The following is a 25,227-nucleotide window of genomic DNA, read 5'->3' on the forward strand; positions in this document are numbered from 1 at the left end:
AAGTTTTAAGGCCAGGTTGGATGGGGCTCTGAGCAACCTGATCTACTGTGAGATGTTCCTGCCCATGGCAGGGGAGTTGGAACTAGATCATCCTTGAGGTCCCTTCCAACCCTGACAATTCTATGATTCTAAGTGCTAAAAAGTAGCTGAAACAATAATGATGCAATCAATCTTTACCAAGAAGGGACAACAGGTTTGCTGCAAGACAAATTTAGTAGAGCTATTTTCTGCCACGCTACGTTCCGCGTGACTTTTCCCATGCACCACCTAAATAGCACCCAGCCGTAAGCCAACTGGCAGCCATGGGACTTTGTTCTGGCACACTGGGCAGGGTTGTCCCACTCAGGAATTCTCCCTGCCAGACCTGCTTAATTGGAAGTTTTTGTCTTATTTGTGTTGCTCCCATATGGATGTACCCTGCTCAAAAAAAAACCCCAGATTAAGAAACCCTACCCTTATTTCAAATAATCCACCTGCTGCTCACCCACTGAGCTTGTGCTAAGTGGGTATCAAAAACTACCAGCTCTGGAAGAGAGGTATTTCTTTCATGCTTGGTCGTGAATGGGAACAAAACCAGTTTAATGAGGGTGACGCTGCCGTGTGGCAATGGGAAGGAGAGAAGCAAAAAGCAAAAATCTCTTTAACTCTGTGGGAAAGTTCCCTTTGGAGAGGTTGATTGAGAACTGGAAGCGCAAGCCCGTGGGGAGAACTGACCCTGAATGGAGGAATTTGGGAGCTCTGGCTTGCTAACGACCTTTTGGCAGATTAATTGGTAAAACACCTTGCTGAGGTCTTAGAATATGGTTTCTACTTTTTAGAAACATTATTCTTCATTTGCCAATTGCTGAAAAAAAAAGAAAGAAAAAAAAAAGAAACATATTATATAACCAAAAAAAATCCCTGCCAAGATTGCTTTGGAGTAGAGAAATGCTGTACTCTGACGCCAAGAATCTCACAGACTAAACAGAACCCACTGGGAGCCCTTGCTCTAGAAGGGAATTTGTGTTTATTTTAACATGTAAATAAATGGGGTGAAAAATAGGTCTGTTTTCTTGTTGTTGATGTGGGTTCCCAATGGGTGGTCTGCAAGGAGGGGAACTTTTTGAAGATAGCTTGAAAGGAAGTTGTGCCTGTCCCCCAAGACATCCATCGACAGCATGGAGGGAGCTCTTACATGATTCAGCTTTCATCTTCTTCTTGATGCCTAATCTACTGCTGGCAGGGAGGAATTAGGACTGTCTTCCCTCAGATGAATTTGTTCCATTGTTTACTCAAGCATAAGAATATTCAAGGCACACGTATGGATTTTGCAATGTAAGTAGCTTGCTGGATGCTGCTGCAGTGTGCTGGGCAAGGCTCCCTGCTCCGAGATCAAGAGGTGGGTCATTAACTTGCGGCGCCGTTTGGAGGGGAACAATCAGGAGGGTTGTGCAAACTCTCAGGCAGGGCAAATGAAACCGTCTTTGAGCAAATAGAAGAGCAAGAAATGAATGGCCTTTGTTAAGGGAAAAAATGGAAATGTTTTCTAGTTAAACAAGCTGTCATTTAGGACTTAATAGCATGTGCGTGTTGGACAACCAACCCACATGCCAGCCGTGCTTTGGAATAAGTGGGCAGGGAAGGAGAAGGGGAGTGTGCAGTTCCACTCCAGTGCTGCCTTTTTCACTGCAAACCCTGACATTTCAAGTTGATGTCTCAGCTATTTCAAAGCTGGAGCTTGGAGCAGAAAGTTAATGCAAGTGGACTTTCAGCCTTGTTTTCATCTGGGAATAAAATGAAGTTTGTACCCTGGTGTTGGATTTTTCTGGTACTAAAACAAGAGGAGAAATTTATTCATATGCTTTAAAATAATGGTGAGATTGTCCTTGGCTGCTCTTCTCTTTCAGGGAATGTGAAATTCTGGCTACCCTTGGTGTTATCTTAAGTTATGTGGACACCAGAAAAGAGACCCATCTCTGTTCTTAAAAGATCAGCAGCATGTAGGTCAAGTGAGCCAATGTGACCCTGGATTAACTCCAGCAAACCCATGAGATTTTTTTTCTGCAGTATCTGAGCACTGATACTGGTTCCATGTCCCACCAGAATAAATCTTTGAAGACCAATTCAGATGCTAAGTAAAGTCACCTCAATGATACTTCAGGAAATGTTCTGCTCCTCATGAAAGAGGGCAAAACCTCAGTGCAACACTGCAAGAATAACAGTTAAAAATATTAGAGGGCCTTAAATAAAATCAGTGACAAATTTTAAGACTCCTTAGAGGCACTGTAAGTTGTAAGCCCCTGGTTACTTCTCTTAGATTTATATTGTGATCTTCATCCTGTGGAAAAAGAAATCACCTAGGAATTGGTTCACCCATCACCAAAGGAAACACTTTTGCAGAGGAACTCAACACCTGCTCAGCCCTCGATGCTGGCTTTGTGCAGCATTTGCAAATCATTGACCCCAGCAGCCTGGTGGAGAAGGGCCTTCTTTTCAGCTGTCTTTTGCTTTCATATTCTTGAGGGCTGGCTTGGGAGGTGGCATTGTGGAAGGGGCTGAGGAAGAAGGTGGAATACTCTTGTGTATGAGCTTTGTAGAAAAGGAATTGCACTCCATACTCCTCTTTCATCAGCCTTAGCATCTACCAGCCATGCCACAGCAGTGTCCTGATTTTGTGACAGGAATGACAAAGTTACCCTGCTCCAGGCAGCGTGGGAAGCGACCATGGTGTGTGCAGGTTTTCATCCTCTCTTGCCCCCTTTTCATTCTGTGACATCCCAGGAGACACTTGCATTTCTAGTCTGGCCACAGTGACCGTTGTTTGTAAATGCAGCTCATTATTTTGCCACACAAACGCTGGGATGGGGTTTCTTTCAGCATGCTTTCATGAGCAACATGATGTTCCAGGAAGACTTTTAAGGAACTGCAATTTGGAGCCAAATTCAGCAGCAGCATAAGAAATGGGCAAGTCTTCTGAAGCCAACAGAACCATGCTTGTATCCTTTAGAGATGAATTGGCTCTTGACATGGACAGAAAGAGTTTGCCTTGTCTGACAGCATTAACGACTGCTCTGATATGTACCAGGTCATTTTGTTTGTCATCTCTGGAGTACAGAACATGTTTTGAATGGCTTGAGCAAGATGACTACTTCCCTGCTCCTCAGCAACAAGGCACAAATAATTTTAGTATAGAAAATTGCCTGTTTCTTTCTCTTTTTCCTCCCCCCCTAACCAAGACAACAAACAATATAAGTCTGTGTGTGCACTATTCTAAAAATATCTAAGCTCTGCAAATGTGTCTCTGATGTGGGAGGAGAAGGCTTTCAGTTTGCTGCACTCTTTGTGTGAGGCAAGTGTAGAAAAACCAACCAGCAAATGCTGAAAGAAAAATTATTTTCCTAACCTTGAGAAGGAAGAGGGAAGCTGGTGACTTGTGCATTCAGGATAAGACTCCTTTCTGCTAAGAGAGATGCAGAACCCCTCTAATTCTTAGTTACATGCTCCATACATAAACCACCAAGGTTGGAGAGGTACTTCTGTTGGATACCATAGAAAACCCAGTGTGCTCACTGTGCCTAGACAGGTGGTGTGAAAGAGAGGATGCTGATGGAGAAGTTACTGAGGATAAGCATGTGTTCAGTTATATTTGAGATTATCAATGAACATAAAGATGGAAGCAGTACTGAGAGGGAACTCTCCTCTGTTAGTTTACTTAAAGCTTCCCATCTGAGGTGGAACTCCTCCTGGAAAAGCCTTAGGCTGTAGGCTTGTATCAAATATCCACAGTGCTTGTCAGTACTGCACAGTAAATTTACCATGTACCATGCACCATAGTCCTGTTCCCTGGTGGTCCAGATCATGGGCTTAGCTGGAGCACTCCACAGCTGCTCTCCAGCCTAAGCACTGTTTTTGCTTCTTGTGGACACCAGAGCTGCCAGAAAGGATGAGAGAGATGGTGCACAACTAAGGTTCAGTCAGATGGATGTTGAAAAGCTCACCTCCAAGGTTTAGCTACAAAATACACTGCAGCACAGCAGCTGACCTAGGTGACAACTTGATCAGAGTCAAGGTAGCATGGCAAATCCTACGACAGCTTATCCTGCTTCTCCTAGCTAAAGGTCCTGCCTTGGCTCTCCACCTGCATGCAGGATGAAGAGTTCCAGAACAGGTACTCAAATCGGATTTGATTGGGTTGGGGAAGGGAAAGAGATAGGGGAAATAAAACCAGAACAGGCTCCCTTGCTGTGCCAAGTCTGTTTGCAGGGCAAGCAAGCCACTTAGTTGAGTAGGAATTTGCAGGATGAACTTGGAGGTGGTTCCTGTGTGTATTTGCTCAGTGAGTGGAACATTTGCTGTACATGTCACTGACACTACAGGCACAGTCTGTTGACTTTCCCAGATGTTGATCGTCCTGCTTTGAAGCTTCTTCCTGTTGTTTTAGTTGTTTGTGTGTCTGAATGGTGGATTGGATGTACTGCCTGTTAAACAAATAATTAAACACTGAGAGCTCTGGAATCCGGTATGTTTAATTAATGAGCTTTGCTCACTTGATGAAAAGGATGTGTACTTGATTCATTACCAAACAAGTGTAGTTTTTTCAACAGTGAACTGTTATGACAATTTGAAGTGTTTACTAGTTCATTATTATTGGGGCTTTTTTCCTTCTATTAAACCTTAAAAAACACCCAAGCAGAAAATCCAGGCTTCACACCCCATTTGCTATGTAAACCCATTATTAGTGTCGTCTTGTGTATTGTCTCACCCACATTCTCCATCTCTCTGCTTTCTTCCACATCCTCCTCTGCAAAACTGTGCTGCCTTACAGTCTGGGATTAGAGTTAATTATTGTTTTGGGATCTTGCAGTACCTTGGACTAAGGTCTGTGATGATGCCCTGTGGTGCTGGGTGCTATACAAGTGCAAAAAATCCCAGTCCTTGCTCAGGCGAGTTTCAGGAGATGTAAGCACAGGCATCAGCTGTAATGCCTTGTGACAACTGCTGCAATGACTTCCAAAATTGAAACACTTCTGAAAATTGTGTCTGCTTCATCTTGTGCTTTCTAAGTTTTACCTCCAAGTCTGAATGCATTTAGTATACAGCAGAGAAGAAAGCAGAGGCGGGCAAAGGCTGCTGTCTCCCAGTTTGTGGAGTTTGGATATTAAAATGTGCTACTGAAGTGGTCCCTTCCCATAGCAGTGGGATTGCAGGGTAGGCTGTGGACCACCACAGAGAGGTCCCCACCTGAACAAGCTGTCACATGCTCAGGAGGATCACAGGAAAGGGATTAGGTAGGCACGTTTCCACCTTTCACACCAGAAGAGCCATCCAAATTTCTGTTACTGACATCTCTCTCCTGGCTCAAGACCCAGCATTGCATCTCCATGTGGGCCACAGAGTGAAAGCATCATGAAATCTTTTAATGATGGTTGTTGGGTTTTTTTTTTCCTAAGGCAGACAGTTTAGCAGCAGGGAGAACATACTATTTTCACCTCTCCCTCCAGCAGCATCACCTGCCCAGGAGTGAGAGCTAAAACACGGTGATGTGGGCTCACCTTCCCGTGTGCTGCAGTGTCAAACACTAGTGAGGAGCCCATCCTGTCTCTAATTTGGGGCAAAAGACAGAGGCAGAGGCCTTCAGGAATAAAATCAATCTTTCAAAAAGCTAATAAACACATAATACTAATGTAAATACCTCCTTTTCCAAAGGGCATTTAGGCATTTGCTTCAAATGGACTTGTCAGACTTCAGAGACAGTGAAAGAAGAGGGTCTTTAGCCTGATCTTGGTTGTGGACTCTAACCAAAACCCTTCCTTTGCACCCTACTGCCTGCACTGTAATGTGTTGCCACTGCCTGCTGCTACTGCAGAGCTAGTGCTGAAGCAGTAACCACCTTTTCTGGCTTCCAACACCTCTTCTGGGAACTGAATTGTACCCATGCTCCAGCTAATTTCAGTCAGGTACTACAGCATGGAGCCTTGCCAATTGTCTCCTCTGATGTAATTAAGAAGTGCCCTTTCAGTGTGGGACTCTGCAGTACAGAAGCAGCTGTTGGGCTGTGGCTGGTGAATCGTTAACATCACAGCGGTGGCAATTCTCACCTTTAACTACTGAAAACTCCTGGAACTCCTGTGTTAGGGACCTTGTGTTATGAAGTGGTAAGCCTGGAGTGCCATATCTTCTTGTAACTCTCCCTGTTCTTGGTGCTCCCGCTTGAAAATCCTGGAGTTACATATCTAGAGAGGAAAACAAACACACAGATGATATATCCTGAGGCAGGAGTTAAGCCCTACATTATTCCTTGTTATTTCCACCATCAGTTGTCTAGGGAGAGCATTTCACCCCACAGATGCCTGTGATGGTGTCCTGACTACAATAAAAATGGATCCAAACCATCCCCTTTCCCCTAAAGCTGGAAACATCAAACCACGTGAAAAGTCGAGATGCAGTTTCTGCCTGGAGAATTACAGCTCCCCAGGCAGATTCCTCATGTCCTTTCTCTCTGTTTTATGGCTTTTCCATAATAAATAGGAAGCAAAGGCTGAAAAAAAAGACCATAGCCCATAATTTCTGCTCTCCCATGACTGTAAGCTTTAAGGAACAGGACTTGAATCGGTAAATCTACAGCAGCATAGCTGAAGTCAGCACTTGACCCTGCACTTCCCCTGTCACTTCATCTTCCATTGCAAACCGTTCCTGCTGAAGCTCTGAGGAGCGATTCAGTCCACACCTGAACGTGCAGGGTCGGGCTGTACCTTTGTCAGGAGGGTTTGACACTAGGAAAGAGAAAGAAATGCATACAATATGTGTGGCTCACATAAAAGTTGGTGTTTAGAACAAAACCTGCAAATATTGAAGGGTGGCCAAGGTGTGCTGCCATGCTCATCCATCCCTTCAGGGTCTCAGAAGGCTGGGTGCTGATGTGCCCTGGGATATGAGACAGGCACTGCCAGGCTCTCCTCTTTGCCTAATGGTCTAGTGGCGTTAGTGGACTTGAGGATGGATTACTTCAGCTGTGATGTGGCCCCACAGCCCCAGCAAAAAAAACATGGTGCTGGAAACCCAGCACGGCTCCCCTCATCTGAATGACTCTGCCCAGCAAGCCCAGAGCTGGGGTGTTCATTGCTTCAGGCAGCTTCCATCTGGCCTTTGCTGAAAGGAAGGGAGTGTTGAGTTGCACTCTGCTTTTTATTTACATTGTTTTTCAGCATATCTCCAATCTCATGAGGATGTAACATTTTTGGGGGGCACATGAGGCAAGGTCAGCTGGAGTCTGGCTGTTTTGGAGTGGTTTTCCAAAGCAAGTCCCACAGCACAAGAGAACATGGGATCTGACAAATGAAGGACCTTGCAGCAGGATGCATTTGCAGGGGCACAGAATACATTGTGCATCACAAAGTATTTCCCAGAGTTCACCACCTCAAATATTTCATCAGTAACCCTTTGGCTTTGTCTTCCTGTGCAGCCAGCCAGTATTCTTCCATCCAGAGAGGTGTGCAGCCTTGAAGGGTCTATAATCATAGGTGAAATCATGCTTTCTGACAGAATTGGTTGATCATCAGTTACTGTTCTTGTCTCTGCGGTGGCAGAGCTGCAGTCTGAGAAAGTTCATGCAGAAAATACAGAGGGCAGAACTTAATAGAAATTACATATTGGGCCAGATCATTGCAGCCTTTATTCAGACATTGTTTGAGCAAAGTATGTTATTATTCCAGTTTGGTGGAAAATGGAGGCTTAGACCTCCTAATTCTAGATTTGCAATTTGAAAAGCTGTGGTTTGGATTCTTGTTTTTACAGGCTTGCCCACAGTTATCTCAGTACATACAACCTGAAACAGTCAACCACTGAGCCACTGCACGTGTACAGTACTAGCAGTGACCCACACGAGCTGGATGTGAAGCCAAATAGATATGAAACCTATCAGACAGTTTTTGAAAACCAAGTGTCTCACATGGACATGCACTGGCAGTCAGAGCTCTTTACAGATGAGCATCTCATGGTTATAACCTCACATCGCCCTCCTGAAACTGGGGGCCCCAGGGGAGTGCTGCAATGAGGAACTTGTGGAGCTGTGATTCTCATGACACTTCTCTGTTGTCTCTCCTGAGTGTTGTGTCACTATGGTGTGGAGCAACCCCTGGTTAGTTCAGTTCCTGGGTGCAGGTAGTTCCCCCTCCTCTTGCACCCACTTGTCATGCCACTGGCACTGTGGAACCACAGTGTCAGATCCATTCCCAGCAAAACCCAAGGCAAATAGCTTTACATGAAGGCTGAACATGACCTTTCATCCTTTATGGTTCTAAAAGCAAAAGATCAGAGCAAAGCATGTCAATATTCTTGACTGTATTGATGTTTGGTTGAGCATGTCTTTCATCTAATAGAAGAGGTCTTCACTCCTCACCCTGAAGCTTTTTCGGGTGGGAAGTTCAAACTTGCAGTAAACTCATTCTCTGGCTGTGTAAGTTTAGTTTCTTGGAAGAGAAAAGAAAAGAATGGTAAAATAAAAGGACACAACCCAGCAATGCCATCTGACTAGTCTTGTGCTAGGACAGGGATAGTATCAAAGCCAGAATGTTATGGCCTTCTTTACCCAGACAAACTGCTCTGCAAGCATTGCTCAGTGTCATCGGAGTGGGGAGCAGTAGTTCAGTAGTTAAAATCAGGGTCAAAAGGTGGGCTCATTAAATTATTAATAAAAAGACCCAAACCATGCAGAAATCCAATGTGTTGCTTGTCACAGTTAGCTCACAGTTATTTCTTGGCTTCCACAATTGCAACTCTGACTGTCATGAGCAGTATTATTGCTATGTGGTAGAACCAGGGGATTTGCACTATGCTGAGGACCAAGAAGGCTTTCCAGACCTGCTTCTATCTCACCCAAAAACAGAGCAAAGCTTCACAGCTCCACAGCAGGTAGTCATGGCCCGTATACAGACCTGGGCCACAGGGGTTTGCTGTTTCTGCTTGCTCAGCTGTCTTACACAGACACTGTAGAGAAAGAGGTACTAGGAGCAAGGGCAAGAGAAAAAAGAAGTGGAAGTGCAGAGCTCTGCTGTGAGAAAATGTTCTTCTGTCAGGATGATTAAACTCGTATCAAATTGCCAGATTTGAAGTTTAAATAATAGGCAGATAACTCATTTGAGATCCACAAAGTGAGTGGACTGGCCATGTACAGAAGTTGGGCAAAGTTCACTTTCCATCTGCAATGAAAATCAGTTTAAAGTTAACAGGTCCACTGGCCACACACACGGCTTCACTTCTGTAGATTATTTCAGCTTGTATTTTAATTGGTTCTTCAATTTGTTTCTGGTCCCTGATTCATGTCAGACTCTTGCTATGTCATATTTTGGCAAGAATTGGAATGTGTGCATGAGAGCAGAACTGGTAATATGTTATCTATAATTGACCAGCATGACATCTGTGGGCTTGTCTGGCTGGCAGTGTGGCTGATTGCAGTGTCTACTGCAAAGAGACCCAGCTCTGGAGAGCAGCTGCCAGGACAAAAGAAGAAGTCACAGTATCACAGTATATCAGAGGTTGGAAGGGACCTCAAGAGACCATTGGGTTCAATCCCCCTCCCAAAGCAGGATCACTTAGGGTAGTCTGCACAGGAATGCATCCAGGTGGGTTTTGGAAGTCTCCAGAGAAGGGGACTCCACAACCTGGGGCTCAGCTCTCCATAAGTGGAGTGTGTTTAGTCCATTTTTATAATTACAAGTTCTGCCTAATTTGCAAGGTGATTTTTTTGGATGGCTCACAAGAAAATTAAGTTTAAATGTACTGATTTCTTCTGGTGTGGCTATTGCCAGCAGATCTAACTGAAGTCTTTACCTTTGGGCTGGGCAGGCAATGCCCTCCTTTGCCGACCACTGGGTGGGTACCATACAGCATGTAAACAATTGTCAGGCACTTCACATCCTATGACAAGCCATTAAGCCATTGCCCCTTTGTGCCTTCAAGTATGTCTAAGTGCCCACTGGAGAGGGCTTATGGAGACACATAGCAGGAGGGAGATATTGTTTGAGACTCCCTATGCCTTGTCCTATATGGATGGGATACATTTTTCCTTTCACAGTTTTCCTAACAACCTCCATGGAATAGAAGCAGCAAGGAGAATATTTTTTAAGGAATAATCCTATTTGTGATAGGTAATAACATGTATGTGTGGTCAGGTAAACATGCAGAGTGCTTCACTCAGGTGATATTTGCAAGCTCAAATTGCCTGAGATTCTGTTTGTGGTGATGCTGGCTCCACCTCTGTCAGGGATGCCACTGTTCCCATGGCAACTCACCATCTCCCATTTTAGTCTTTCCCTTCCCTTTGATCAGACAAAATAATTCCCAGATACAGAATGAGCTACAGTGTCCATGTGCAGTACAGTTTGCATTAACACTTGAGGAGGAGAGGGCCACTGGATGCTTTCCCCCTGCAGGGTGTCCCACCCACCAGTACTTGGCCTCCTGTTCAGAGACTGCATGGAAGAGTTCCAGCCCACCTAGTGCTCCAGTGTATCAGTGAGAAAAGGCAGGACTCTGCAAAGCTCATACACAGGCACTGGAAAACGCTGTGTCCATGGCCCATTGAGTTTATAGCCGCTGCATCTAGTCTTCAGAATTTCTCTGTTGCTTGCCAAGACCTTACACAGCAGTTACTGCTCTGCAATGAGCTATCAGACCCCAGTGCAATGAGCCCTGGGATTTTGCCATCAGACTCCAGCACAAAGATCTCTGGGGAAAAGTCCCATTTCCCAGAGTGCAGTGACCTGGCATCTCTACAGCAGGGCAAGACAGCCCCCTTGCCCTGCTCACCCTTGTGCTGAAGGTGATCTAAGCTCTTAGATGAGTGCTCTTTAGTGTAGAAGAGCAGGTAGAAACACAGACTGTGAGATGTATTTTTTGAATCAGATCACGGACAGTATGGCTCTGTGCAGCTTCCTTTGTATTTCTACAGTACTCTTTCTGTTGAGAGATGTCTGCAGGAGAAGGTCAAGTTAGGACAGTAACAGTCCAACGGGCAAGTTTCTGTTAAATTCTCAATTGCAACCACTGCTTCACATGGCTTAGCTGCATGCTCTCCTTTCCCCCTGCAGTTGGCCATGGACAGAGCGAGGGTGATCGTATGGTTGTCTCGGATTTCCACGTCTTCATCAGGGACAGTTTGCAGCACATTGATCTCATGAAGAAAGAACACCCTGAGCTGCCCATTCTCATTCTGGGACACTCCATGGTAAGCACCATCCCCTACCCCTCCTGGCAGCCCCCAGGACACGTGCCATAGCAGGTGGTGCTCAGCCCACAGCAGGAAAAACAAAACTACAAGCAACCTTCCCTTCCGCTCTATTCACTGACTGATCGGCCAGCATGCCTTACCCCACCAGGGCTGTCTTGAGTACACTCAGTCCTTAACCTTTCTACCTGGATCATGGCCCTAATGAGTGCCATTTGCAACAACAGGACCATTCATTCACACTGGGTACATGGCAAGTCCCACCACCTCCCTTCAGCATTGGACTTCTCCTTTTGCTTTAGCCTATAACCAGGAGGTTAAATCCTCCAGAGCTTTGTGAGAGGCTGCTGGATGAAGCATGGAATTACCCTGTAGCCTTTCATTCTGTTAAACAACCTAACAGGAAAATGTACCAGGGATTAGGGCTGCAAAAACAAAGGCACTGATTTGGTGAACAGATCTGAAGTCTGATTCTGACAGCATGGGCCAAATCCCTTTATTCAAGCTTGCAATATTCCCCCTGATGTCATTGATCTGCTCTCCCTGCCTTCCCAGAGGAGGGGAAAATGAATGAGCACTTTGGGATTCAGCCCATGCTCACATAAACAAGTGTTCCTGCATAAGAAGGCATGGCATGCTCTGAAGTGCTTGCTGGGCTCCAAAGCTGGGTAACAAGGAGCTAATTTCCCAGTGAGGTCTTTGAGATGCTTCTTGCTCATACTCCATTTAACAAGCCTGTAGTTGTCCAGCAGCGTGGAAGTTCACCAAATATTTCCCTTGGCAACTAATCCTCTGCAAACTTTCCCGAGCAAGCCAGCCAGATCCTTTCTGTCCCCAGCGCTCACGCCACCAGCCCCTGGCCTCGTGCAGAAGGGCTCAGCCTGGCTGGCATTCAGCTCCAAACCATGGGCTGGATGCTTGCTGTCAGGTCCCAAGCACAGCACTTCAGGGCTGCAGGGGGTGGGGACACTGGAGAGGAGAATATTTAACTTCCAGTAATTAGTGAAGGTTTTTGCATGCCAGATGGCAGCACTGCTGCTGCCCAGGTTACAGTGCCACAAGCATGGTGCAAGCCTGGCTTCACAACATCTTCCTGACCAGTGGCGCTGGTGCTGACCAGTTTGTCACATTGATAGAGCCTTAGCTTACGTTTCAAGTTCCACCTGAACTATCACTTCACACAGTTTCTTCTTAGTCTGTTAAACTGAGGAGGACACAAGGCATCCTAGGGAGCTGACAGACATTCAGTGGAGTCTTAAGTGTGATGTGAGGGCTTCTCTCAAGGAAATAGAAACCAGATCTCTTCTCCCCCACAAACACCAGATACTTCTAGTGCCCCTACCCCTCCAGCCTTCCTTGCTGACCACACTGCATTCTCACTGAGGCAGAAATAATTTGCTTGTTAGGACTAAAATCCTGGATTACTGTAGAAACAAGCTGTTGACACCTGTATTAAGCTGTGGGCTGTTATTTTGCATTGCAGGGGGGAGCCATCTCCATTCTGACAGCTAGTGAGAGACCCAGTGAGTTTTCAGGCATGGTGTTAATCTCTCCTTTAGTGGTAGCCAGCCCAGAAGTCGCCACTCCCATCAAGGTAAGAGCAAACTTGCTTTGTGCCTAGTTACCTCACTCTTCTGCAGAAGGAAACGCATGAAGACCTCTAGCCTTAAAATGCAAAACCCTGCTGAGATCAGTGCCACCTGGATGCCAGTCAGTACTTCTCTGCTAAGTGCCTCCCCCACAGTCCCACCTACCTTTCAGAGGGGAAGTAAACTTTGAACTCATCCAGAAAAACTTATTTAAATGAGAGTCAGATAATGATGCTACCTCGAGAGGTGGTAGCAGACTGAGCTTTCTACACCACACCCCACGGCAGCCCACACTGTGCCATCCTTTCCCTTCCTCTTCTACAGTTTTCTTCCTGACTCATACCGAGTCTGGTATAGTTGCAACACTGGCTGCTGGCTAAGTCAGGGCAAGGTTATTTTTGGTGTTTGGGGAACAACCAATTTCTAAACAAAACTAGAGTTCTTGAGTCCCAGGAGTCCAGGAAGCTTCCAGCTAAAGCATCACCGCCCCAGCAGCGTCCTGTTTGGCTTAGTACTATAGCTGGTTCTTGTCTAGACCATCTCCTTTAGTTTGCATTTAGGCTTTACCCCACCCCCATTCACACCTCCCTTCCAGAACTGTTTCTGATCCAGATTTGTACTGCCCTATTTGCCCTTCCCCAGGGATGCTCTGCAAAGCAACTGAACCTCAGGTGCCCACTCCTTGCTGGATTTTTAAAAGAATAAACAACAACCTTAAAAGAAGCTGGAAGCAAAGTAAAGAGCCAGATAAGCCAGCAGGAAGGACAGACTATCACATTCCCACTGGCCTTGTTCTTTTAACCTTTCTCCCTAGACTCTTCTCCTGGAGCCAGCTTCTTGTTTTAATCTACTTCTAAGCTATTTCTCCTGCTGTTATTTCTTCTGAGAGAAAGGAAACAGATTGCCTCAGCTTTCAGTATAATCCTGTTGCACCTTCTGCTGTAGCCAAAGCCATCTACTGACTTTAGAGAGCACCAAAGGGTGCTTTTTGATGACCTCACTCTTCCACTGAAGTATCAGAGTATCACAGTATAACTAAGGGTGGAAGAGACCTCAAGGATCATCGAGTCCAACCTGTCTCCACAGACCTCATGACTAGACCATGGCACCAACTGCCACGTCCAATCCCCTCTTGAACACCTCCAGGGACAGTGACTCAACCTCCTTCCTGGGCAGCACATTCCAATGACGAATGACTCGCTCGGTGAAGAACTTCCTCCTCACCTCGAGCCTAAACTTCCCCTGGCGCAGCTTGAGACTGTATCCCCTTGTTCTGGTGCTGGTTGCCTGGGAGAAGAGACCAACTCCTTCCTGGCTACCACCACCTTTCAGGTAGTTGTAGAGGGTAATGAGGTCACTCTTGAGCCTCCTCTTCTCCAGGCTAAACAATCCCAGCTCCCTCAGCCTCTCCTCATAGGGCTTGTGCTCGGGGCCTCTCACCAGCCTTGTTGCCCTTTGAGGGCAACATGTTACCACCTCTAGCATGAAAATGGAAAGTGCCAGGGATCTGCACCACCTGGATGCCAGTCAATATTTTCCCTCTAAGTGCCTCCTCACAGTCCCACCTACTTTTCAGAGGGGAAGAGAATCCTGAAGTAATCCAATATGGGAAAACTTACTTAAATAGGAGTCAGAGCACCAAGATCTGTTTTGGGAAGGCTGGAAGTTGATTCTTCACAGGTGAGGCTACAGCTGATTCAGCTTGGGGGTCCCATGAGCAGCACGTTTTCTTTCTTTGGAAAGGGAAAAAGAAGGAATATTAAAAAGACATTACACAGGGTCTGAATCTGAGAGACACTGTTAGCCTCTGTATCTAGTTAAAGGAAATAAGGGAACATTGTCCTTCTGGTGCTAGATGCTAAACCTTTTCTGAAATAAGGGCTTAGCAGTTCTGTGGGAACTGGTATTACTGTAGGCTGGTTTCTTGCAGATCTATACCAGATTGTTGCTTTATCTCAGTGCAGGAAATCCCAGTCTCTAACTGAAGTATTTTGGAGGTGTTTATACAATCTTTTTCCTAGAGACTCTCTCACCTGCAGTAATACAGGTGCACAGTGGGGTTCTGTCTCTTTCAAGTCGATTGTTGCATCTTAAACCTGATAAAAAAAGAAATATTCCTGAAGTATTTCTGCTCTGTCAAATTGAGTTGAGGTCAGTCTTAGAGTTGAAAAGGTGCTTGGAAGAGAAAGGAGAGAAAAGAGGCAGAGTATTGCTGCACAAGACACGTTTTTCTGTAAAGCCGAGCTGGAAACACTTGTGTGCTTTTTTGTCCTCTGAGAACCAAAAACCATTTCATTGGTGTTTGTGCCTCTGAGGCACAAAGGCTTTGGTTTTCCCTTGGAACTGGTAGCCTTCTGGGCCCTGAGCCATTTCCCAAGAACCATTGCATTCATCCCTTTGCTGGGGAAGTTTCCAGCTGAGCAAGAATTTACCTTGGCCTAAGCAAATGAGGGATCAAGGCAACAGTAACAGGGGGCCAGATTACACACTGGGTCCTTCAGCCTGTCCTAGAAATACCTTCCCTTGCTGCCCAGCTAGTCCTGGCAGCAGCAGAAACACAACACATTTTAGGCTACCTGCAGGAAAATCAAATTCTGCTCTTTGCAGAAACAATTTCATTAACGTCCTATAAATCCTGTGTCCTGATAGATGCATCCAGTTGCAAATCTAGTGGAGAGGGAGGGATCTCACAGCCTTCCTGGTTTTCTTCTCAATTAATCTGAACAAAATTCAGCTCTGAAGCTTTAAAAGGATGCAAAGAGACAGGAGTCACATATGCTAGCAAGGAGCAGAGTAAGGGTAAAAGAGTATCTCCCACGGCATTTCTGCTGTTGAATGCTTTGAAATCAGGTGGGCAGGACAACCCCTTGGGAAGTATTCCCTAGTGACTAACAATCAGTCCTACAGACCGAGTTTAGTTCTGTCTGTGCATAAATGAGAACGTTTATGCACACAGGGAGGATATGTATGTGTGCAAGCACAACTGCAGACCTATATACAGGGCCTGGTGTTTCTCTTGCACAGCTGAACACCAGAAATTACTTAACTGGTATCTCCCACCCAGGATGGTGCATACTGCTACACTTGTGGTCAGACACCAGTTCTATCTCTGTGGCATTTTAGCAACCAGCTTGTGACTTGGTTTGACAAAACTCCAGGTATGTGCAAAACCTTCAAGAAGGTTTCCAAGGCACATCACAGAGAGGAGGTCATCAGTAGGCTCTGGGGCTGGGATGATGAGTACTTATCATTTGAATAGAAAAATGGCCATACTGACTGACAAAAGCTGCCCTAGCCTGGTCTCAAAGAAGGAAGAGCTTGAGAAAGAGCATCTATGTAGTTCTCCTTGCCTTGTCACACCTTCCCTGCCTTCTGCACATCATTAGGCTGGTGCATTGTTGCTCATATGGGATGAAGATTGAAATTTATGCTCTTTCTGCAAAATCTCTATTGCAGACCCTTGGGAATATGAATATTTACACAGGCACCAAGCAGACACAGAGCAGAATTCCCCTCAAACTCAGTTCTGGAGTTTAAGAGTATGTCAGCTACCTTCCTTCTTCAGCCAAATTTAAAAGTAAGCGAAGCACCCCTCTTCAAAAAACATGCCATCTTTCACTCTCTTCTCTATCATCCTGGATCTAAATATCTGTGGCCTTAATGCCAACATATCAATCTCGTGGCCAGTACTCTAAATAGATTTTGAGAGAGAATTTATGGAGACAAACACTTTCAGCCCTTTATTTGGAGTGTTTCACTCCCCATACTCTGTAAAGAAAGCCTAGGACAATTCCACTTCTTCTTCAGCTAGGTGTTTAAATTTGCTTGGCATGTATCTGGGTCATCACAAGTGGTCGGAGAGAAGCAAAACTCTTACAGTGTCGTCAGCGCAAAGTCCAGAACCTCACCTAGGATCCATGAGGGTACATTCCTCAAACCATCACTGCCTGCAATTAAAACAAAGAAAACCCCATTCCTGCTTGTTTGCATCATAAGGTCATGCTTGCCTTGGTGTGGATATGTTATTTTACTGTCTAACTCTGGAAATCTCAGTAGAAATTAATTGTGCTGACACAATGTCATAGGCAGTGAAGGACTCAATGTACTGAAGGCAGTGGCACTTCTCGCTCCTCATTCCTATCCCAAGGTGCACATGTGTTCCCAGATCTGCTGTGATTCTTCACTGCTTTTCACTCCTATGTGACTTTGCCTTCACCCTTGCATTATTCTGCTAATATTGCAATTACTCTGTCATGTATCATCTGTGATCTGAGATGTCAGGGAGCACTTCAGAAATGATTACGCATCAGCAGAAACAGAGAACGTAGGTGACAGCCAACCTGCAAGTGTTAGCTGAGAACAGGAAAGGGCCACAAAACAGACCAAGGAATACTAATTGCATGTTTTCTGACTGAAGTGGTGGTCACTTAATTAACTATGGCTATCAGCAGTCAGAGCAGAACCCTGGTATCAGCCTGCTTGTACTGCTATTGAATTGAAAGGTGTTACCCTTTCTTCTGCCAGTGGTTTCAAGCCTGGGCTGCTGAATGTTTTTGTGTTTTGCTCCCAGGAGACAAGTGAGCAATGGATTCCTTAGCCAATGCATGCACATTTTGTTGTGGGTTATTTACTGGTTCCCTGGAGAATATGTTTCTCAAAAAGAGTGCAGCCTAGGCAACTACTGCAGATTGCACTGAACATCACTGCAGCCTGAAATCAGAGCTGTGGCAACAAGGAAAGGGTTGTAGAACACAAACCCCAGCCCTTCCAAGGGCTGGAAATGGCTTTTTCCTATCAAAGTGCTTAACTAAGGCCTTTTTAGAAACTACTTTGAGAATGTGACAAAGGCAAAGCACAATGATGTGGTGATGTTGCACGTGGATGGACAGCTGATGGCATTTCAGACTAACACACCCACTCCCTGATGGAGCAATTTAAACACTTTCTCCTGTAAGAGAAATCTTTTAAGTATAGGACAGGTCTTGCTCCAGTGTCAGCTGACATTTTGCAACGATTTAACTTCCACGATGATTCCCATCACCTCAGGATTTGGCCCTCTGTGTTATCTGCCTTGCTCTAACCAGCTCTTTATCTGCTTTCTTTCCTCTCCCACAGGTTTTTGCAGCGAAAGTGCTCAACTTGGTTCTCCCCAACCTGTCACTGGGGTCAATAGATCCAAGCGCAATTTCCCGGAACAAGAAGGAGGTGAGAACCTTAATGCCATTTATAGTCAGTGTCTTGTCCTCAACCTGCCATTTCTCTTTAGAAACCACACAGCTCTTTTGCTTAATCATGAGAGAAAGATCTGTGCTGATGAAGGACACTGAGACTCTTGAACATGTCCAGAGAAGGGCAGTGAGGCTGGGGAGAGGCCCTGAGCACAAGCCCTATGAGGAGAGGCTGAGGGAGCTGGGATTGTTTAGCCTGGAGAAGAGGAGGCTCAGGGGAGACCTTATTGCTGTCTACAACTACCTGAAGGGGGGTTGTAGCCAGGAGGGCGTTGGTCTCTTCTCTGAGGCAGCCAGCACCAGAACAAGAGGACATAGTCTCAAGTTGAACCAGGGGAAGTTTAGGCTGGAGGTGAGGAGGAGAAAGTTCTTCACAGAGAGAGCTGTTAGCCATTGGAATGGGCTGCCCAGGGAGGTGGTGGAGTCACCATCCCTGGAGGTGTTCAAGATGGGACTGGACATGGCACTTGGTGCCATGGTTTAGTAGTCATGAGGTCTTGGGTGACAGGTTGAACTTGATGATCTTTGAGGTCTTTTCCAACCTTATTGATTCTATGATCCTGTGATTCTTAAACTGAAAAGGTGAAACATCTCAAAAGTCAGTGGAACTAACTGCACGTAGCAGAAAACTGGGGAAAATGACCTGTTCTTCCCTTCATTGCACCTTGCACCTGCAGCCACGCTGCATGGAACTGTTCCAGGGTGAAGTTTGTGGTGTCACCATAGTTTAGGACTCTTCAGCCATTCATACCCCCACCTAGTAATAAGTTACAGCCTATTCATGCCACCACTGGCATAAACAGCTGTCACTGCAACTGCTGCAAGAACACCTAACAAAGGTTCTTACTTCTCTCTGTTGTGGAAGGAGTGAAAGGAGTGAAAACACAAACTGTAAGTGAATGAATCTGCTTTGACTGGACCCAGAACTTGATGCATTTCAGAAATGAACTTGAATAATGGAAAATGGCCCCCAAGGGTGTCTCAAAAGCAGGAGAGCTGTGTGGTGTAGTGGTCAGTTGTTCCTGTGCTCCCACATCAGTTCACATCTCACTGACAGATGCTTCAGTTTTTCCTGCTGTTCATGCAATGGTTCACGTCTGAAGTAGAAGTTAATAAGTTGCCTTCCTCTGGGGAGGCTGGTTGGCTGGCATTAAACTGAACCTGAAGGGATCAGGAGCAAAGATTATGTCAGAGGCTGTGTGAAGGCAATGCATTCAGCCTTGGCTTATCCCACATCTTTGATTCACTGATTCAGTAAACTGGAAAGCAGAGTCTTCCATTATAGCCTCAAGGTGTTCAGGGTTGTTTCTTGGTACTAACAGTTTTTTGGTCAAATAACTTTCCAGTTCACTTATCTGCGAACAGAGTGTTTTAGCATTTCACTGGGCTGAAGGTGGAAAGATTCAAGGAGCTAAGAAAAGGAAGACAGAGTAGGTCCTAGGAAACTGTCAGGACTAGCATGGAGCGAGTTGATGTGCATCCACCGATGCACCATATGACATATGTTCTTAAGTACCATCTGAGGCTGCACAAAATATATATACTTGGGAAGAAGACTGATCCCTGTCAGGCTGTAGGAGCCTGTTCTTAATTACATTCAGCTGCTGTAGCTTGCTGCAGATAATTCAGAGAAAAGGTTTAAATTAGACAGCCAGTTCCTTAAAATCACACAGAGGAAAGCTTTCACTTCTGCATTTGTACTGAGAGGATAAAAGCAATCAGTGCTCTGGAGGAAAAGAGGAGTTTGAGTGTTACCCCCTACATGAAGAGTGAGCATGGCTGGGACATGTGGCTCTTTGCCTGTTTCTGCACTGATTTGTTCTGTAGCACTTGAACTCAGTGCCTCAGCTGGTCCTGAAAGGTGGCAGTTTTAAAGCACCTCCAGCAGTCGGATCTTCTGCTGGAAGATGGCAGTGCTCCACTAGATAGCTTCACAGGGAGCACATCCTGAAGAATAATGCCTTTAGAATAGTGTGAGTGAGCTTCCTTCAGCTGGGGCACAACACTGGCTGAGCATTTCCATGTTGGGCTAATGTTAGAAGTTACCACAGCAACCACTGGACAGAGCTTATAAGAAATGGTATTGTATTGTCTTTCTACCCAAATAGTTGTTGCTGCTCCCTGTGCTCTATAACGCTCCGAGTCTCAAGAGCGTCCGCTGAGTGTTGGTTTTCCTCTGCTCCTTCCCTTTCCATGGAACAAGGGAAAACCGTTTGCAGTGGATAAAAACAGTAGGTCTGCTCCTGTGCAGCTGTGTATTGTCATGTAAAGCAGTTTCCCGGTCATCTCCAATCACCAGGATCTGAGGCTTCAGGCATTTACTGAAGACAACACAGCATCTCAGTCCTCTGGCTGCCTGTAACACACACTCCACCCTCCTTCTGGACACAGGACTCAGAGCTTCAAAGCACACAATGTGCTGGAAACATCCATTATTTATATGTTAAACACAGTCTCCTGCCAGACCAACTTTCTATTATCTGGAAATATTTTTGGGACATCATCCAAGAATTTCCTGACTAGTTTGTGTTCTCAGCAGGCTGTCCTCAGGGTGTAGAGACTGAAACACAGGATGGTATGGAGATGTTTGCTTGATCCATTTACTGTGTCAAGTGCAAGAGACACAAAAGAGAGCAAGCAGCAACCTTAGAAACCCAGTTCTGTTATTCCAAGGAGGAATAACATCACATGGCACCTTTTTCCCTCATTAATCTTTGTTAGTTGCTGTTGATATCAGTGGAATAGTCCCCTGACTTTAGTCTTGTTCCTGCAGAGTCCACATAGGATCAGCTAGCTTATAATTAATTCATTGCTCTGCAAAACTCAAAGGGAAGATGCAGATCTCTAAGCAAGGGAATGTAATGCAGCAGGAGCCCTGATGATTGCTTCTGTGTTAGAAGTACATAGAGAGAAAAAAGAGCTGTTGTGAGGGACTCTGCAGAGCCTTTGCTGGACTGTGGCTGGAAGCAGTTGCAGGCTCTCCCAGCATCACCCTTCCTCATTTGTCCCTGCTGTCTCAGAGCTCAGTGTGCCAACAGGAGCTCTGGGCTTGCAGGGTTTGCAGTTTATACCTTCCAGAATATAAAGGCCATTCCCTGTCTTTCCCCTCTGCTGCTGATTTGTCCTCACCCCATGCACTGAACACAAGGATTCCTGTTCATTGACTGGGAACAGGATCCTCTCTTAGGAGTCCTGATCATTCAGCGTTGGGATTGGGGTTATTATTTTTTTCCCTTTCCATCATCTGCACAAAAATATTTGTTGACTGCTCAGTAGCTAAAAACTCCCTGTTCCTGCAGAAAAGAACAAGAGAGAGGAAGAAACCCATTAGGTCATTCTCTTAGCATTGGTGGGGCTAGGGAGGGGGCCAGCTCACATGAATTCATCAGCACTGTTTTACTCCATGGGAATGGAACTTATGCCAGTCCATCCACCCACCTCTCCTCATTCTCCCCCTCTACAGTCCCTCATTTGTTGCCTTCAATTAAAACAAACAAACAAAAAACCCAAACAAACAAACGATCCAACCCTCTCAAAGCTGTGTTGCCTTAGTGCAGTGCTGTGACATAGATCCAGACAACTCTCAGATTAGGCTGGAGCCAGTCATTAAACAGCCAGAGCAACACGGTAGTTTTGCTCAAAATACTGATGAAAAGTCAACATGTTTGGCTGAAAATGTCAGGGTACACCCAGCTGGGAGAGCTGGGAGAGCTAACACCACTGCACTAGGCGGCTGGTGTTTTGGAAGTCAAAGGTGAACTTTTCCTTTGAGCACTTCTTTCTTAGCACACACACAGAGCTTCTCACCTTTACGAGGCACTCTGCAGAGCAGGGAAGGTATGGCTGACAGACAGGCTGAGCCACAGGGAGGTTGGAGGACACAGGTGGAGGTTTCTGTGCCAATAAACTGGTTGGGCACTGGGAGAATCCATATGGAGCCAAGAGGACTACATGCTGCTGAGCGTCTGTGTTTCGTAGGGCCTTTAGCAGGCGCAGAGGATGTTTGGCCTATCTTAAACTGGATCTGTTTACCTTAATCACAATCTCATCTTTGCAGTGGCCTCCTACACAGAGTGTTTTCCAGAGCCTCAGCATGCATGGGCACTTGCTGCTTTGTGCATAAGGTCCTAGTATTATGAGCTGTGGTGAGAGACCTTGATGTCTGTCTCCCCACCAAAAACTACCATCACTTCAGAGTAGCCACGATCTTGCGCAGGGGCCAAAACCCACTGATGGCCTTAATCAAATACTAGAAACATCTGCTGCGTCCAAGGGTCCCTGGATAACTGCTGCAACAATTTGAATTTCTTTGGTCCAGCTCCAGCACAAATTAGAGGCACTACAACTGTCACTGCTGTGCCCATCCTCAGAATGGTGGGCTGAGACTGAAGGATGCCAGCTGCCAATAGTCCCAAATTCCCACCCACTCCTTCCCCTTGCACTCAGGGATAGGAACTATGAGTTCAAGTGACAGCAAATGGTGGGGAGTGGAAGTAGTACTGTGATGGGGGAAGACTTGTGAGCACCTTCATCTCTCACTGCCAATTCCATTTCCAGTGCTTTGTGTTCCAACACACTTGAGATGACAAGGAGGGAAACCGACTTCATGTCCTTCATCAAAATAATGTCCCCCAGCCAGGAAAGCTCCACCTCGTATTGTCCTTCTGCCACTTTGATAATTTCATCTCACAGGTAGATGAATGCAGAATCCACCCCAAAGCCTTTCTAGCTTCTTGCTGGGGAACAAACAAGCCACACTGTCCTGCTACAGTGCCTTTCTGCACCTACACCTAGCTATATGCCCCTGCAGTGGCCTTGAGGATCACCTCCAGCCATGGTCCCCTCACAGGGGCAGACACGTGCAGCAACCAAGAGAACCTCTAGCTTCAGCACAGTGAGGGAGGAATTGAACAGGCCCCACTGCCTGCGAGACGAGGAGACTGTTTTCAGCTAACCTATTAATAACCATCATTTCTATAAACATCTGCCAGGGATGGGAGAAACTAGAGGCTGTGCCAGAGACCAACCCATAATCAAAGCATTCTGGCAAATAGTGAGATGGCAGTGGCTGTGTGGGCCGTCTCCATGTACAGTATACAAATATTTACTGTAGATTGGCCTGCTGCAGCAACTACTCGTTCCTAGCAACTTTCTGCACCAGCTCTTCTAAATCTTTATCCTCTTACAGGCTGGCAGAGCAAGTTGGTGATTTTTTTTTTCCTTCTTTTTTTGTGTGCCACCTAATACAGTATCACAGTATCACACAGTATAACTAAGGTTGGAAATGACCTCGAGGATCATCGAGTCCAACCTATCAACACAGACCCCATGACTAGACCATGGCACCAAGTGCCACGTCCAATCCCCTCTTGAACACCTCCAGGGACGGTGACTCCACCACCTCCGTGGGCAGCCCGTTCTAATGACGAATGATTCACTCGGTGAAGAACTTTCTCCTCACCTTGAGTCTAAACCTCCCCTGGTGCAGCTTGAGACTGTGTCCCCTTGTTCTGGTGCTGGTTGCCTGGGAGAAGAGACCAACCCCTTCCTGGCTACAACCACCTTTCAGGTAGTTGTAGAGGGTAATGAGGTCACCCCGAGCCTCCTCTTCTCCAGGCTAAACAATCCCAGCTCCCTCAGCCTCTCCTCATAGGGCTAATACCATCATCTGCTGCCTCGTCTGTGCACAGTTTGTACTGAGAAAGGACCCCTCAGCATAAGAGTGCTTTGCAGTCACGTGTGTCAGTTGTCTGTAGGTGTAGGTCTTCACCCCAGAGAGCAAGGGTAGAAGAGAAAAACAATTGAGCCCTCAGCAGAGGGGAATAAGGACCCAGTGAACATCATCTTTGAAGTAATACAGTGTGAAGAATCCTCTGCAGACAAGATGTCACATTTGAGTGACAGAAGGACATGGCAGAAAGGAAAAAATGTAGGCAGGTGCCCCCTCAGGAAGAGTCTTTGTCCAACACTGGTTGTCTGCCTGAAGAAAGAGCTTTGGCTTGAATATTTTCTAGTGGTGCATAATAGGAAGATATAGCCAAGAGCGAGCCAGGTTGTGTGAGCAGTTCTGGGTAGCCACACTAAAAACCTTGACCTTGACTCTGATGGCAGGATGTCCTGATACAGCAGGAAATGACCATGCAAGCCAAGGGAAGAGACTCCTCACCACCAGGCTGAGCTGCTTTGTCTTTTCCACACGAAATATCACTGACCTTAAATTACTTCTTTCTCCCTGCCAGATGGAGTCTTACACATCTGATCCCTTGGTCTACCATGGTGGCATGAAGGTGTCTTTCGTCATCCAGTTGATGAATGCCATTGCCAGAATTGAGCGAGCTCTGCCCAAGCTGACTTTGCCTATCCTGGTGCTACATGGCTCTACTGACAAGCTCTGTGATATCAAAGGGTCCTATTTGCTGATGGACACAGTGCAGAGCCAGGACAAAACACTCAAGGTCATCTTGCTTATTTTTTAGGATATGATTCTGTCAGTGTTTGGGCTGAGCCGGAGTGACTGGGTGGCATGGAGCCTGCTGAGCTCCAGAGCACTGTTGAGACAGAGCAGGTTACAGTCCCTTTATCAAGAGGAGGTAGCCCAAGTGCAGCCCTCCCTGGGCACAGCATGGTGGCCTTTCAGCAGCTGCCACCAGGCTGTGGACAAGGGGGTGGTGGGTGAGATCTGACCCAGCAGTGGCTGTGTGTCTAGTGGGTCTCTTGGACATGAAGCAGCCTGGTATTAGAAGTGGAGTGAGGCTCATAAGCAGTAAAATGCTGACCCCAAAATCTCTTCTGAACAATGCTAACGGTGTAAGCACCAACCTTACCTCATGCCCCAGTGTGTAAAGGTACACTACAGGGCCTTTCCAAAGCACTGCACAACAAAAGCCACTTCACATCTGCTCATTTCAAGAGATCCACAGCTGATTAACCAATTGTTAGCACATGAATGAGCCTGAAAGAGAGATAGGGAGACCAAGGGAAAGCTTTTGTCATTGGAAAAATAACTGGGTAGTCCGAGCATAAAAGGGAGTAAAATTGCACAAGGCATGACGGGAGCATCTCCCATTGTGCTTTAAACTCCAAGGGCATGATCAGTATTTCCTCCTTCTTAGTGAGATACACAAGAAATGGATGGGGCTGGGACATGCATTATCTTGCAGCAGGGTGTCAAGCTGCAGGTGCCAATGCCTTCCTGCTCACAGAGGGC

At 46.1% G+C, this 25,227-nt stretch overlaps 1 protein-coding gene across 4 annotated transcripts in view; it reads left to right on the plus strand.

The window, feature by feature from the left end:
* The window catches only part of MGLL (monoglyceride lipase), a 130,861-nt gene that overhangs the window by 101,691 nt on the left and 3,943 nt on the right, over nt 1–25,227 (plus strand). For all 4 annotated transcript variants that reach the window (XM_068163789.1, XM_068163788.1, XM_068163790.1 and 1 more), the window contains 4 exons: nt 11,067–11,203; nt 12,687–12,797; nt 17,908–17,997; nt 24,260–24,475. In XM_068163789.1, the coding sequence (XP_068019890.1) occupies nt 11,067–11,203; nt 12,687–12,797; nt 17,908–17,997; nt 24,260–24,475 (554 nt within the window). The remainder of the gene's footprint in view (nt 1–11,066; nt 11,204–12,686; nt 12,798–17,907; nt 17,998–24,259; nt 24,476–25,227) is intronic.

This window comes from Melanerpes formicivorus, unplaced genomic scaffold (assembly GCF_026170545.1).
Source record: "Melanerpes formicivorus ecotype bairdi unplaced genomic scaffold, bMelFor1.0.p_v2 SCAF_74, whole genome shotgun sequence".
Lineage (NCBI taxonomy): Eukaryota > Metazoa > Chordata > Aves > Piciformes > Picidae > Melanerpes > Melanerpes formicivorus.